The 13,638-nt window shown below is 41.3% G+C and overlaps 1 protein-coding gene across 1 annotated transcript in view; it reads right to left on the reverse strand.

Moving 5' to 3' along the window:
* The window catches only part of sdc3 (syndecan 3), a 36,219-nt gene extending 28,080 nt beyond the window's left edge, over positions 1-8,139 (reverse strand). The window contains exon 1 of the mRNA XM_017454263.3: positions 7,760-8,139. Within this exon, the coding sequence (XP_017309752.1) occupies positions 7,760-7,813 (54 nt within the window). The 5' untranslated portion in view covers positions 7,814-8,139. The remainder of the gene's footprint in view (positions 1-7,759) is intronic.
* Between the last annotated feature and the right edge of the window lie 5,499 nt (positions 8,140-13,638).

Here is a 13,638-nt window from a genome sequence, read left to right on the forward strand (position 1 = left end):
CATTTGCATTTTGAACGGGAAGCACATTTTGTTTTAAATCTTGTTTGTGGGTCTCAAAAGAAGCTGTGTGGTTACAGACCCGCTACCAGACAGCAGAGATGTTGGTCAACCATACAATCAAGCAGGCAAATAGAGGCTTTTCGTCTACCTAATCTAGAGTATGTGGTTGACCAAAAAACAAGGTTTCAAATGCAACTAAGAATAACCAATAGCCTGGGCACATTTCTAATAGATAACACTTTTTACAACACTTCCAATGGCCTGGGTTAAACAATCGCACCATCACATAACAGGGATCTATTCATTTGGGAGATTTTATTCAGAAGCAACTGTCTTAAACAAAGACAGAAAGAGCAACTGACCAGGACAAGGCCTAGTACAATGTGATACAGTACCAGGATAAAGGAATATGTATTTGGGAATAGGGGGTATGCGCTGATGTCACTTTCCTAACGGAGCACGCCCACTCGGCCGGACTGAGTGGAAAAACGTCCAGCAAAATGGCTGGTTTTAATAGGGGAAGCTGAGAAAACGCTAGCATAGCTAACAATTATCAGGTTAAATTAAGGCAGTTGGACTCGACAGTGACCCTTACAGCTTGCCCAAGAACCTGTGCTCCATGGACATTGGCATGAGGCCAGAAATGGGTTTTCCCGACATTTATATGTACCTGATTTCGAGGCCGGGGAAATACACTAAGCAAAGCCTGAAGGCATACAAAGCCTTGACGCTTGGTCCTACTTCAAGGCATGATTTGCTGGAGAAATTAAAGTGATAAGAACACAAATAAACATTCTGGTTATATGTGGACAGGTATGTACAAATAGTTTAATTTTATTATATAATTAAATCTGGAAAGCGTAATCTAGCTAGTCCTGGTTTGTTTGTAGTGAACACTGCTTTCACGTACTAACGTTATATATTTATGTCAGAGAATGAATGCACCCCCGTTATTCATCAGTGGAAAAAGAAACATTTAGCAAGTTATTCATCATTGTACAACATGAATACCACGTGCCAAAAGAACTTGCACGTACACTGCTCGACTTAGTAAAAAGGACTGAATGGTTTTTTGACACTCTGTAAACAGATAGCTCTGAATTCTTGTTGAATCTGTTAGCACCGATCTCACAACAGCTTTTTCCCCGTTTTAGATGCGTTTTTCCTGTGTTTTCGTGGAATTCGCGCTGTACACTAATGCTGCCGCTCAGTCTTTTTGACGCTCAGTGGGCGTGACCGCAGCGAGTTCCGCCTACCATGACGTCACGTGCAAACCCTCTATATTTATTCCATGTCACGCCTTTTGAGACAGCTTAGTTAAAACATTAGCAACTGTCACCATTTTGTTCCTGAATTGAGGATTAAAGGACTTAAGGTCCCCTCCCCATGATGATTTCTTCAGATCTCAGAAAGAGAGACAGATGGGGAAAGAGCACTCACACAGTGATTGTTGCATCCATCTCACACACACTTACCAATTTATCTTAAAGGTAACTTATTCCTGTTATACTATAATCAATCACACAGTGAAGGATGGGTTCAACTTTTCATTCTGGCTCCTGGCTCAAGAATTCTTCTTCTTTCCTTATGCCATATCAACGGAGTTTTCTCCTTTCCACTGTCACATTTGGTTTGCTCATTAGAGGGCTACACACAGATCTGTATAAACCTGCTTTGTTTCAATGGCAGTGTTTAGAAGCAGATTTCCATAAATTTGACTATATACTCTGAATGAATTGTTCATGCACCCTAAACCTGGCAGTCAGCTGAACATCTGTTTACATGCACATTAGATATGATCTGAACCATTTATGCCTGGAACAGTACTTAGTGTAAATGTCACCATAGCAACCAGAAGCTTGTCTTGACATTGTATAATATATAGATAATGTTAACTCAGCATATTGGCAAGGTTTTCGGTCTCAGCAAAATGCAGCATAATTGTACTAAAACAGTGAGGTAAAGAATTTGTGCACCTCAAAATATACCTAGATGCCTTTCACACCCTCACAACCAACCAACGGTGGCTGGTCGTGATATTACACAGGAGTGCTAAAATCTAATATCAGTAGCTTGACAATGAATGAAGGAATCACAATGAATGCATTATAATCACACGGTCTTATTGATGGTACAATAAGAATGATGAGCAAACTATCACCCCCACACACCCACATATACCCACATATACCCACACACACCCACACACGCCCATCCACACACTTAAATGCAAATAGACATTTTATGAGTTGTCATTTTTTAGGTGTGTTTTTAAATGGTTTCAGGCCATGTTTCCTCCAAATAGCATTCAAACAAAACAAAACCACAAAACCCTCTGTTCTGTTGTCTGTCCGTTGGTGTAATTTGTATCCTGATTGGATGATGTGAGTTTCTCCTCCAAGGGCATTTTTGGGGAAAAGAATGATAGAGTAAATCCTCATTCACATTCATTACACCGAGTTAAGCGAAGTAGGCTTCACTCTGTGTAAATACCTGACATGACTGATAGATAGATACATGAATATACAGACTGGATTAGAAAGAAAAAGTTATGCTGTTCTTACACTTGGTGCTGCTGCACTTGCTTCCACAAAAATCTGCCTTAAGACATTTATTAACAGCAAATAATCTGATGTGGATGACAAAAATAAAACCTTATACTGATGTCTTTTTATCTTTGAAGGACAGGGAGGCTTAGCCCATTTATACCAGGCTCCCTTGCTTGTAATATTTTTTAACTTTTATAATTTATAATGTGTAACATGAACTTGGTTTCTTTAGAAGAGCAGCTTGGCATCCAACATCCAGTCTGAAGCAACCACATGTGCCAGATGTACACATTCTGATACTGATAGTGGATTCATGGCAACTATTTTGTCTAAAGGATTGTTAAACTAATTACACCATCTATACAATCAACAAGAAACTCGTAAATTCATATTGGCTTCAACTGGTGTACTGTATTCCCATTCAGTTATAAACAGTGTTGTTGTTTTTTTACTTTTATTATCATTGAGCTACCAATTGGATTAACCTTTTAACAATCCAGATTATTAAAAGAACAATAACAGATTATTAAAATGCATGTAATTATAGCTTGTCTCTTGTTAAAAGTACTATAAAAACGGAATCAAGTTCATTTTCTGTAGGTTTTCAAAAATGATTCATCAGTATTCTCATACCTTAATATTCTCTTCAATAAGCTTTCTCACACTATTTTCATCATCTAACTGGTATGTATGCATGTACATTAGTTTATACTATATGTATAGTATTGAATGCATGGTTAATAACTTATAATGCTTGCTTACAGCACTTGTATTTTAATCGTACATCTGCATGATCATGAATCTATATAAAATCAGCTGAAATGCACACGCAGAACTTCTAAAGCATTGGATCAGATTTATCCTGTGTTGGCTCAGAATTATTACATCTCTCCCACTGGGATTCTGTGTTGTCTGAAACGGTTCCCAAATGCTCGCTGTGCTCCACCCTGCCACCGGAAAGTTAACTATACCGCAATACTCCCCAGAGTACACTGCCACGCCCCTGACCTCTTGTTAAACCAATTATACAAGCCAGTCCCCTATCTCCACGGAAATGCATCGCTGGCTCCGCCCCCCTCTCAGACAGAGGCCCTGAGAATATCTGCAGAACAAACAGACACACACACACACACACACACACAGTCTCCCCTTCTCTTTCTGTGCAAGGAGTGGTGTATTGGCTAAGCTAGATGTATTCATATTTAAACAGCATATTGATGTAACGTTTTAAATTCATTGTGGCTTTGGAGCCGCTCCCACCTATGCCCTCTAATTTAGAGTCTTATTATAGCTCAGCAAACGCACTCACAAATGCACCAAAATTTGGGCCGCATGGGCATTTTGGGAGAGAACAACCGCTCTATCACGCCACGGTTTTTCAGGGACACATCATTGCAAACTAGCATTTACAAAACCACATCTGAAACAGAGCAAAGTGTTATCTGTGGAGACTCCCAGAGATGTTTAAACACACATACACCCACACAGACAGACTATCATTTACATCTGCCTCTCCTCGAACCCTCCCTCCCCGCACGTGTGTCTGTCAGGTACAGATGGGGAGGATTTCCCTTCCCCCAATCAGAGTGAGGCATCATCTGAATTAACGAGCAAGAGCGGAAGAGAGAGAGCGAGTGACAGAGAGAGAGAGAGAGAGAGAGAGGGAGAGAGAGGGAGAGATGGGGAGAGACAGACAGATTTACAGAGAAACACTGAAGAGAGAGAGAGAGATTGTGTAAAGCTGTGACTGTACTGTGCTCAGTGGTTGTCATGGTGACTGTAGTGAGCAGGTAGCAAGCAGAGTCTCCTGGGAAAGAGCAAGCAGCATTGCACTTCTCTATCCACTCTCTCTCTCTCTTTCTCTCTCTCTCTCTCACTCACTCACTCCTCCTCTCTCTGCATCCCCCAATCTCTTTCCCTCTTTCCATTTTCTCTATAATTGGATTATATTTGGATCGGATTCTACATCACTTGTAAAACGCTTTGGATAAAAGCGCCTGCCAAATGAATAAATGTAAACGCATAATTACTGCTTTCAGAATATTAACAACAAGGTGTAGTTAGCGTGCGGCTGAAAACAACCGAATATTGTAATAGCTCAATCATAATTAGCCGTGTGATCCACAAGCCCTTTTTGACATACAGTAGACCTAAAATAAAGTTCTATTTGTGTAAAGATAAAGCCTTTGAGTATTGATGTTGTGACCCAGATTTCACCTGCTAGCATCCATCACCTTGGGGCCTGCCTCAGTGGAGGAGTGCAGAGCAGTGGGTGGAGGTCAGAGGGAGGTGAGTCAGTGTGAAGCTTTCTGTGGAATTGACTCTGCTGAGCTACCTGCCCTGACACCTCTAAATGAATTACTCTTTCCTAGATGCAAGTGCCATTTGACGTGCTAATGTGGGATTATTTTAGGATTTAACTAAATATGCTCAAAGGTATATATGCCAGGCAAGCAGGGATGAGTAATATAACTGATTCCTAGATTCATCATGATACTCTTATGTAAAATGCTGCACTGATTCATAAAAACGTCATCAGGCTTTTACAGGCTCATGCATACACGTTTTTACTGGGATTAAAAACAACAACAAGAAAAACACTATAGAATACATGAAGCCCAGTGTTTTTCATGATGGATGAAAATGATCAGCAGCATGTGGTCATACTGGAAGAACTCAAAATGCATAATGCAGAAATAAAAGATCAAAATGCACCAAGATGCATTAAGAATCATTTTATAATCACATCATGGCACCTTGCATAAAAAATGTAATCAAATCGTCGGATGCCTAGAGATTCCTAGCTGGCTTCCAAGCAAGCAAAATGCACTGCTCTCTTAATGAAAGTGAGTAAAGCAATTACCAAATTTAAAAAAAAAATCATCCAAGTGAGATTTGATCCACCATTTGTGTTCTGAATTACACCTATCTGAACCATAATTCAGATGAGAAAGGATGCTGTCAGTTCCTGCACATGAGAAGGCACACATCAACACACTTTCTCAGACTCTTTCTCAGAATTAAATAATAAATAGTAACTTTTTTGGTTTTGCTTGAGTGTAATATCCCTGTAGGATTTCTGCCTTATTGGTATTACCTTAGCAAATCCCACGTACTACCTATGATACACAGAGTTATGAAATGGCTAGAAAGATGTTGATACAGTGCAGCGTGTATCTTATTACAGTCGCACATGATTGTCTCTGTGTGGTCTGAGAATGTCAGGGGTAGAAATTCCCTGCTTCACACATTCCTTTCTCCTATTTTCCCTCTCTCCTCCTCTCCCTCTATGGTTGTCTTTGTCGTCCGTAGCACAAAACACTGATTCAGTATTGACCAACATGATCCTAAGCATGCAACTACACACATACAAACACGCACACAGAAAGAAAAGACAAAGAGGAAGGGGATATGTCCGTTTAGCAACAATTCCAGATCTAAATTAAACTCTTGTTTTGGCAGACAGGACTGTAAAGGATATTACACCACTGAACTTCCTTTCAAGAGGCCTCAACATCTGACTGATAAAAACTTTACTCTGGACAAGGGTCAATAGTGGCCTGTTTGAGCTTCAAGTCCAATCAAATGAGTAGGTGGAAATGAAAAAAAAGAAATGTGTCTATATGATAAGAGAGAGAGATGGGAAGAAAGGGACCGTGAACGAGGCAAAAATATGGAAAGGATATGTGAGGGTTTTGCATACACTTTATAAAATTATAAAATGATTCCTTGTGCATCTTGATTTCTTTTCCTAAGCTTTATGATTTCGTCCATTATGACCACAAGCTGTTTTTTAGAACATAAAACTATCCTTTTTGTCCATCATGAAAACACTGAGCTTAATGTATTCTATAGTGTTTATTTTTTTAACACATTTAAAAATGTATGTGTAAGCCTGAAAAGACCTGATATAACATTCTTTCCCACTTTCTCTCTCTGTTTCTATCCTTATCTCAACAATGACCTCACACTTCAGCACTATTCTCACAACCTGAATGAAAAGTTACCAAGGTTAAGCTTAAGGTTAAGGGTTAGAGGTTAACGTTCATACTTTTTCCATACAAACTGTTTTGTATTGGACTGAACAAAATCCAGCCACTCTTCCTCGTTTGTTTGTCAGCTAAGTATGAAAAGCGTAGGTTTCAGCTTTGAGTACTGACCATGCTTGTGTTCATGGTAGATCTGTAATTAGTGTGATTGGTATAATGTTGGCTTTAATTGTATATCTACTCTTAGAAAAAAAGACAGAATTTCCTGACCTTGTTTATTTAGTTGGATGTTTAGTTTCAATTACATAATTGCATGCATTCTGCACTGTATGCACTAGGAAGCTGCTTCCATTGCTCCACTCAAACATCAATGTCTGCGTCCAGAAACCGCACACTGCTACACTGACCAGTGTGTTCTACAGGAAACTCAATATTTGTGAAAACCACACGTGAAGTCGCGTGCTCTTTAGTGCAGTGGTGTGCGGTTCTGGACGGAGCCTCCTGTATATGGTCAGTTCCTCTCAGCTCCTTCGAGTGCCAATGACGTCAGCCTCCATCGCTCTAGCCCGCAGCCGTTCCTCCTATCTGCACCCCACCTCCTATCTATTGCACCTACCCCACCCTACCCCGGGCTAATAAACCCCGATCCCACAACCGCGATCCATCCGAGCACACGAAGGCCAAACGGCCGTAATTAGATGAGACGTGCTAATTATGGCCTATCCCACCACGCACTATCGCGCGCGCGCGCGCACCCAGACACACACTGAGAAGCTACTACGCATCGACACACGGACCAGACTAGGGGAGGGGGCTCGGGCTAGTTGTGTGTCCCTGACCTACAACGTCCACCAGGCCACTCACAAAGCCACGCGCTGATCAATAAAGCTGGTGGGTTTATAAAAAACAAAAAAAACAAAAAACGGTAACGGAACCCCGCAGGTGACGTCTCCACTGAGCTCTCGCGCGCGCGACACGCTGTTTGCGGTCAAGCGAGAAACGCGGCTCGCCTCCGAGATTTACAACTGAGCACCGAGCACGTTCTACAAAGACACTGTTTATTTATGACGCCATCCAACACACACATAAGAACAACACACCGTCAAATCTGTCATTAAGTACACACACACACACACACACACACATACAGGTGCTGAAACCGAGGTCTCGCGCGGCCACGTTTGTCTGCGGATAACAATAGAGCGCGACTGCTCAGCTTACCGACACAGAGTGCGCGAGCAGCAGCGCCACAGCCATCCAGCCCGGCAGCTTCATGGCAGCAGCAGCAGCAACACGGATCACCGGATCACCCGCTCGCCCCGCTTCGTCTCCAGAAAAAGACGGGGGAAACACTCAAATCTTCTCCTCAGTTTTCAGGATCCGAGTTCAGTGAAGGCGGTCGTCGGGACATCCGTCCTGCCCGGGATCTAGCTGAATCTAATCCTCGCTAAAGCGCACGAAGACCGAAAGAGGAGCCGTGGCGCACAGCCTAGCAGCCTTTCACTGACTTTTGGTGCTCGGGTCCTGTTGGACTCACAATTAGCAAGATCCAGCCTCTCTCTCTCTCTCTCTCTCTCTCTCTCAGGAGGATGTGCGCCGGGCCGGGTGGGTTCTCCTAATGAGGATAAGAGCGCCCCCTGCAGCCCGCCTGAGTATCCGTTACAAACGGGGAGCGGAGAGACCGGGATTCTCCACTCGTCACGCCCGCTATCACTACACAAGCTGGTGTGTGTGTGTGTGTGTGTGTGTGTGTGTGTGTGTGTGTTTTTATCTCTTCCCACGCCAAATGTCCTCAGAAGGAATATCTGACGTTGTTGTGGAGACGTCTGTCCCCCAAGAGAACAACTAATTATAATCAAAAGGTTTCTTCTTGGTTCAGAAGTGATGGTTAGGGTTAGATGATAGATTTATTGGTAGGCATAGCATTAATTAGCTGCATTAATAATCATGTTGAGGGCACGGTGGCTTGGTGGTTAACACATTTGCCTTGCACCTCCGGGATTGGGAGTTTGAATCCTGTCTCCACCCTGTGTGTGTGGAGTCTGCATGTTCTCACCGCTTCAGGGGTTTCTTCCGGGTACTCCAGTTTCCTCCACAAGTCCTAAGACATGCATTGTAGGCTCTTTGGTGAATGTGAATGTGAATGTGTGTGCAATTGTTCCCTGCGATGGGTCCCCTGCCTTGTGCCCTGAGTTCCCTGGGATAGGGTCCCCCGTGACCCTGTGTATAACGGAATAATCATGTCAATGGAAGGTCCTCAAATGGATGTGTGTGTGTGTGCGTGATAGAGAGAGAGAGATGTATCTCCAGGCATCAATTGGGCATGAGAAACCATTGGACTGACAGACAGAGATCCTAAATGTAAATGACAGGAATCATATTTTGTCTCTCAGGGTCTGAGGATCACACAATTCAAGGGTTCAGTGTTTTATTATTGTGTTTGACACAACAAAATTCTGTTGGTGGCACCCCAAGCTGATGCCTAAAAATGACAAAATTACAAAATACTCCAATGCAAATGACAATAAATAGACAATAAATACAGTACAAAACACAATGAATGCAAAAGCACAACACAAATAAATCTTGCACATACAAGACAGATACAAGATGAATTACGCTTATGGCCAAATATTGCTCATGTGAGGGACTGCAGGTTGTGGATTATTGCACATACAGTATACCTGAATTACGTGTGCAATGTGGGAACAGAACCATTCTATTTCTGTGATCAGTCTAAGATTTGCTTTAATGATCAAATCTATAGTACACACAGCAGTACTAAGGAAGAAAGACATTTTACGATTTTGAAATGCAGTGTCAGAAGGGGCCCCTCTGCAAGCATTATGTTTGGGCCCTAATCACATTGCTTTTCCAAAGTATTTTGCATGTGTAAATAATAAACGCTTAATATACCCCTTAATATTGTGTAAACAGGAAGTAACCTGATATGTCCAATAGTACTGTCTACACCTGGAGGCCTGCTACACTGTCAAAAAGCAGTGTGCTAATGTGCTAGATTGGTTAATTGTAACTAGGGGAGCACGGTGGCTTAGTGGTTAGCACGTTTTCCTCACAGCATTGGGGGTTGTGTGAGAGGAATTTGCATGTTCTCCCCGTGCTGCGAGGGTTTTCTCTGGGTACTCCGGTTTCCTCCCCCAGTCCTGTATGGTAGGCTGACTGGTATGTCTAGTATGAATGGGTGTGTGAATGTGATTGTGCCCTGCAATGGATTGGCACCCCATCCAGGGTGTACCCTGCCTTGTGCCCGATGCTCCCTGGGATAGGCTCCCGGTTCCATGTGATAAGGACAAGCGTCATAGATGGATGTATGGTTAAATGTAACTGTTCAGAACAGGCAATTAGCTACCAGTTGTGCTGATGTTGAAACAAAATAAATTATCTATACTGTATTACAAAACTGTAACTGTAAACTATAATTACATCATAATTATTAACAATTTGGGAACACCTGTACACCTATGCATCCATGCAATTATCTAATAGGCCAATCGTGTGGCCGCAGTGCAATGCATAAAATCACGTAGATACGGGCTAGCAGCTTTGGGTAATGTACACATCAACAATTAGAATGATGAAAAAATGTGATTTCAGTTATTATGACCGTGGCATGATTGTTGGTGCCAGACAGGCTGGTTTGAGTATTTCTATAACTGCTGATCTCCTGGGATTATAATGTACAACAGTCTCTAGAGTTGGTGCAGAATGGTGCAATAAAGAAAAACATCCAGTGAGCGGCAGTTCTGCAGATGGAAACGCCTTTGATGAGAGAGGACAACAGAGAATAGCCAGACTGGTTTGAGCTGACAGAAAGGCTAGAGTAACTCAGATAACCGCTCTCTACAATTGTATTGAGCAGAAAAGCATCTCAGAATGCACAACACGTCAAACCTTGAGGTTATTGGGCTACAACAGCAGAAGACCACATTGGGTTCCACTTCTGTCAGACAAGAACAGAAAGCTGAGGCTGCAGTGAGCACAGGCTCACCAAAACTGGACAGCTGAATAGTAGAAAAACGTAGCCTGGTCGGATGAATCTCGATTTCTGCCAAGGCACACAGATAGTAGGGTCAGAATTTGGTGCGAACAGCATGAATCCATGGACACAACCTGCCTTGTGTCAACAGTCCAGGCTGGTGGAGGTGTTGTAATGGTGTGGGGAATGGTGGCATGTTAATACCAATCAATCATCGTTTGAGTGCCACAGACTATTTGAGTGTTGCTGCTGATCATGTGCATCCCTTCATGGTCACAATTTACCATCTTTTAATGGCTACATCCAGCCTGATAATGCAAGATGTCACAAAGCAGAAGTCTCATACTGGTTTTATGAACATGACAATGAGTTCAGTGTTCTTCAATGGCCTTCCCAGTCACCGGATCTAAATCCAGTAGAACACTTTGGGATCTGGTAGAACAGGAGATTCACAGTATAAAAGTGCAAATGACAAATCTGCAGGAATTGTGTCAACATGGACCAGAATCTCAAAGGAATATTTCCAACATCCATGCCATGAAGAATTGAGGCTGTTATGAGAGCAAATGGAGACCCTATCCAGTATTAGTATAGTGTTCTTAATAAGGTGTTTGGTGAGTGTATAATCTCTCTATCCAGTGTGAATCATAATAGTATGGATTCCCTTTTAAGTCTGGTTCTTCCTTATGTCATTTAAGGGATTCTTTCTCAGGCACCCATGGCTTGCTCATTAGGAATTTATTTATAAAAGGATTAGTTAAATGAAATTGAATTGAATGGATAAGTAGACACCTGGGTGTTACAGAGGTGCAGCAGCTAGTGTTACTTCCTCACAGCTAAGATTTTTGTAATGAATTTAAATAATAATATTAAATTAATATAATACTTAGCATAGTTCTTATCAAACTTTCTTCTGTAAACCTGCTCCAAAGAGTCTGGATTCTTTCCTGCCAGACTATTAATGTACTCTGTGTTTAACAAAATATTAATGTCTCTTGTTGCAGCACCAGTCTATTGAGCTAATTTGTGAAAACTTAAAGAAACAAGGAATGGTCTTCCAGAGCGACCTAATGACTATTACACGATTATTAATGACTTTGTATATGTTAGATTTTCATGCAGGAATAAAAGCATAGTGAAAAACACTTCTTTTGGTACCAGTCCATAATGTATTACTAATCATTTCTAATCATTTAGCAGTGAATACTTCAAAAATGAAGGTAGGCATGAAGAACAGTATCACAGTATGGATTTTTGTTTGTAGATTGCAGATGATCCAATACCCTGGCAATTGATGGATGACTCTAGTAATAGGGGTCTAGAAATAGAAAAAAGCAAGCAGGGCCATTTGTATAAGTGATATAAGTATCCGCTTATCCGCACTGGGGGAGAGAGGGTATACCACGAGGGGGATTAACCACCAGGAGGTCCCTCAGAAGGACCTTCTTTGCTTTCAGAACAGCCACAATCCTTCATGCCATGGATTCCTCAAGGTAAAATTCCTTTGAGATTCTGGTCCATGTTGACATGATTGCATAATTAATGTAGATTTGTCAGCTGCACGTTCACGTTGTGAATCTCCCATGCTACTACATCCCAAAGTTGCTCTTTTGAGTTATTTTAGGCATTCTTTTAGCTCATTTAATGCAGAACTGGAGTGTCATGATGATGTGGTTTTTAAGGAGGTCATGCAAGCATTCAGTACCATAGCAATGGTGAAATCGGCCACATCAAATATACTGTATACAGTGGTGCTGCATACCATATGTAAAGAGAAGTATAGAAAGAATATGATAATTATATTTTCACACCTGGTAACATACCACTTGGACTTGTAGTTGCATTGTAAAGTTGATTTAGCCCTGACTTCAAGCAGTTGCTGAAAAAAGCGGGGGGAAAGAGCAACTTTCCAGGATGCCTGTGACAGAAAGTGTCTTGTGGGATTCAGGGCCTTGGCATGTCTTCTAAGTGCTCTGTGGATGTCACATACTCAAACTTTCCAGCTGGCTGGGTTTTTATGGCCTCTTATGTAATTGACTACTTAGTCCATCCCCTATCAACAGAAAGATCTTCATTAGGTTAAATGTCTAATTCTTATTAAGCTGACCTTTGGTGAATAATGTGTTCTTTTCTGTACTTTTCATTTTTAGAAGTTTGGGTCTTATTTGGAACAAGAGTCACTTTACAGATTAAGAGCATGAGCATTTGCTTTACATTTAGCTATTTAGATGCTCTTGTCCAGAATGACTTACAAAAAGGTGTAAGGATACAACGGTGATACAAACCATGTGGTGACTCTGCAAGGAATCTGAAAGACAAATGATAAATTGAAGTTTGTATAAGGGCTAGACTGGTCTAGGTGGTGATGAAAAAAAATTGATAAATACATGCATTTTTTAAAAGTGTATAAAAAAATACCCTTACCCATCCTTGAATACGTACACTTGTGAGAATATAATACTGGCAGATGCATCCAGGTGTCCTTTGCCAAAATTCTCCACCATAGTGAGCATGCCTTCTGTGAATTACTGCTGATCTATTTCATATTCACAATCGCTGGCAATGCATCATGTACATCACTGCTATAATTGATAACATATTACGAGTGCGTTAGTATAAACCTTGATTCAACGTGCATCCTGCACCCATATCAGAGCTGCTGTTATTGAAAATTAATCAACACCTTATGACCAATCACACTGAAGACTTCAAGATCACAGTGGTATAATCAGTTTTAAAGCTTTTTTTTTATGCAGTTTCAAACTACCACAAACATCTTTGGATTTGAATGATGGGGGGAATAGGAACACAATGGGCTGTTGCAGCGGCTGCAGATCAGTGTCTTTCTTTCTGACTAGAACCTCGAAAATCCGTTTTACATCATTATTTTTGCAGATAAAGTCACAATGCTAGTGGCTATTGCACACACATTCAACATGGCTGCATCAAGGTTGATATAAAAATAAAAATCCTGATAGTTTATGTGGAGATTTGAATTAGTCCTAAGGAACCACTACACCTCATTATATAACATTATGCTCAACACCATAGCTTCTATTGTTTTTAGAAATATTATTTTCGAGTTTTCATCCCAATCAAGCAT

Source organism: Ictalurus punctatus, chromosome 24 (genome assembly GCF_001660625.3).
Source record: "Ictalurus punctatus breed USDA103 chromosome 24, Coco_2.0, whole genome shotgun sequence".
Lineage (NCBI taxonomy): Eukaryota > Metazoa > Chordata > Actinopteri > Siluriformes > Ictaluridae > Ictalurus > Ictalurus punctatus.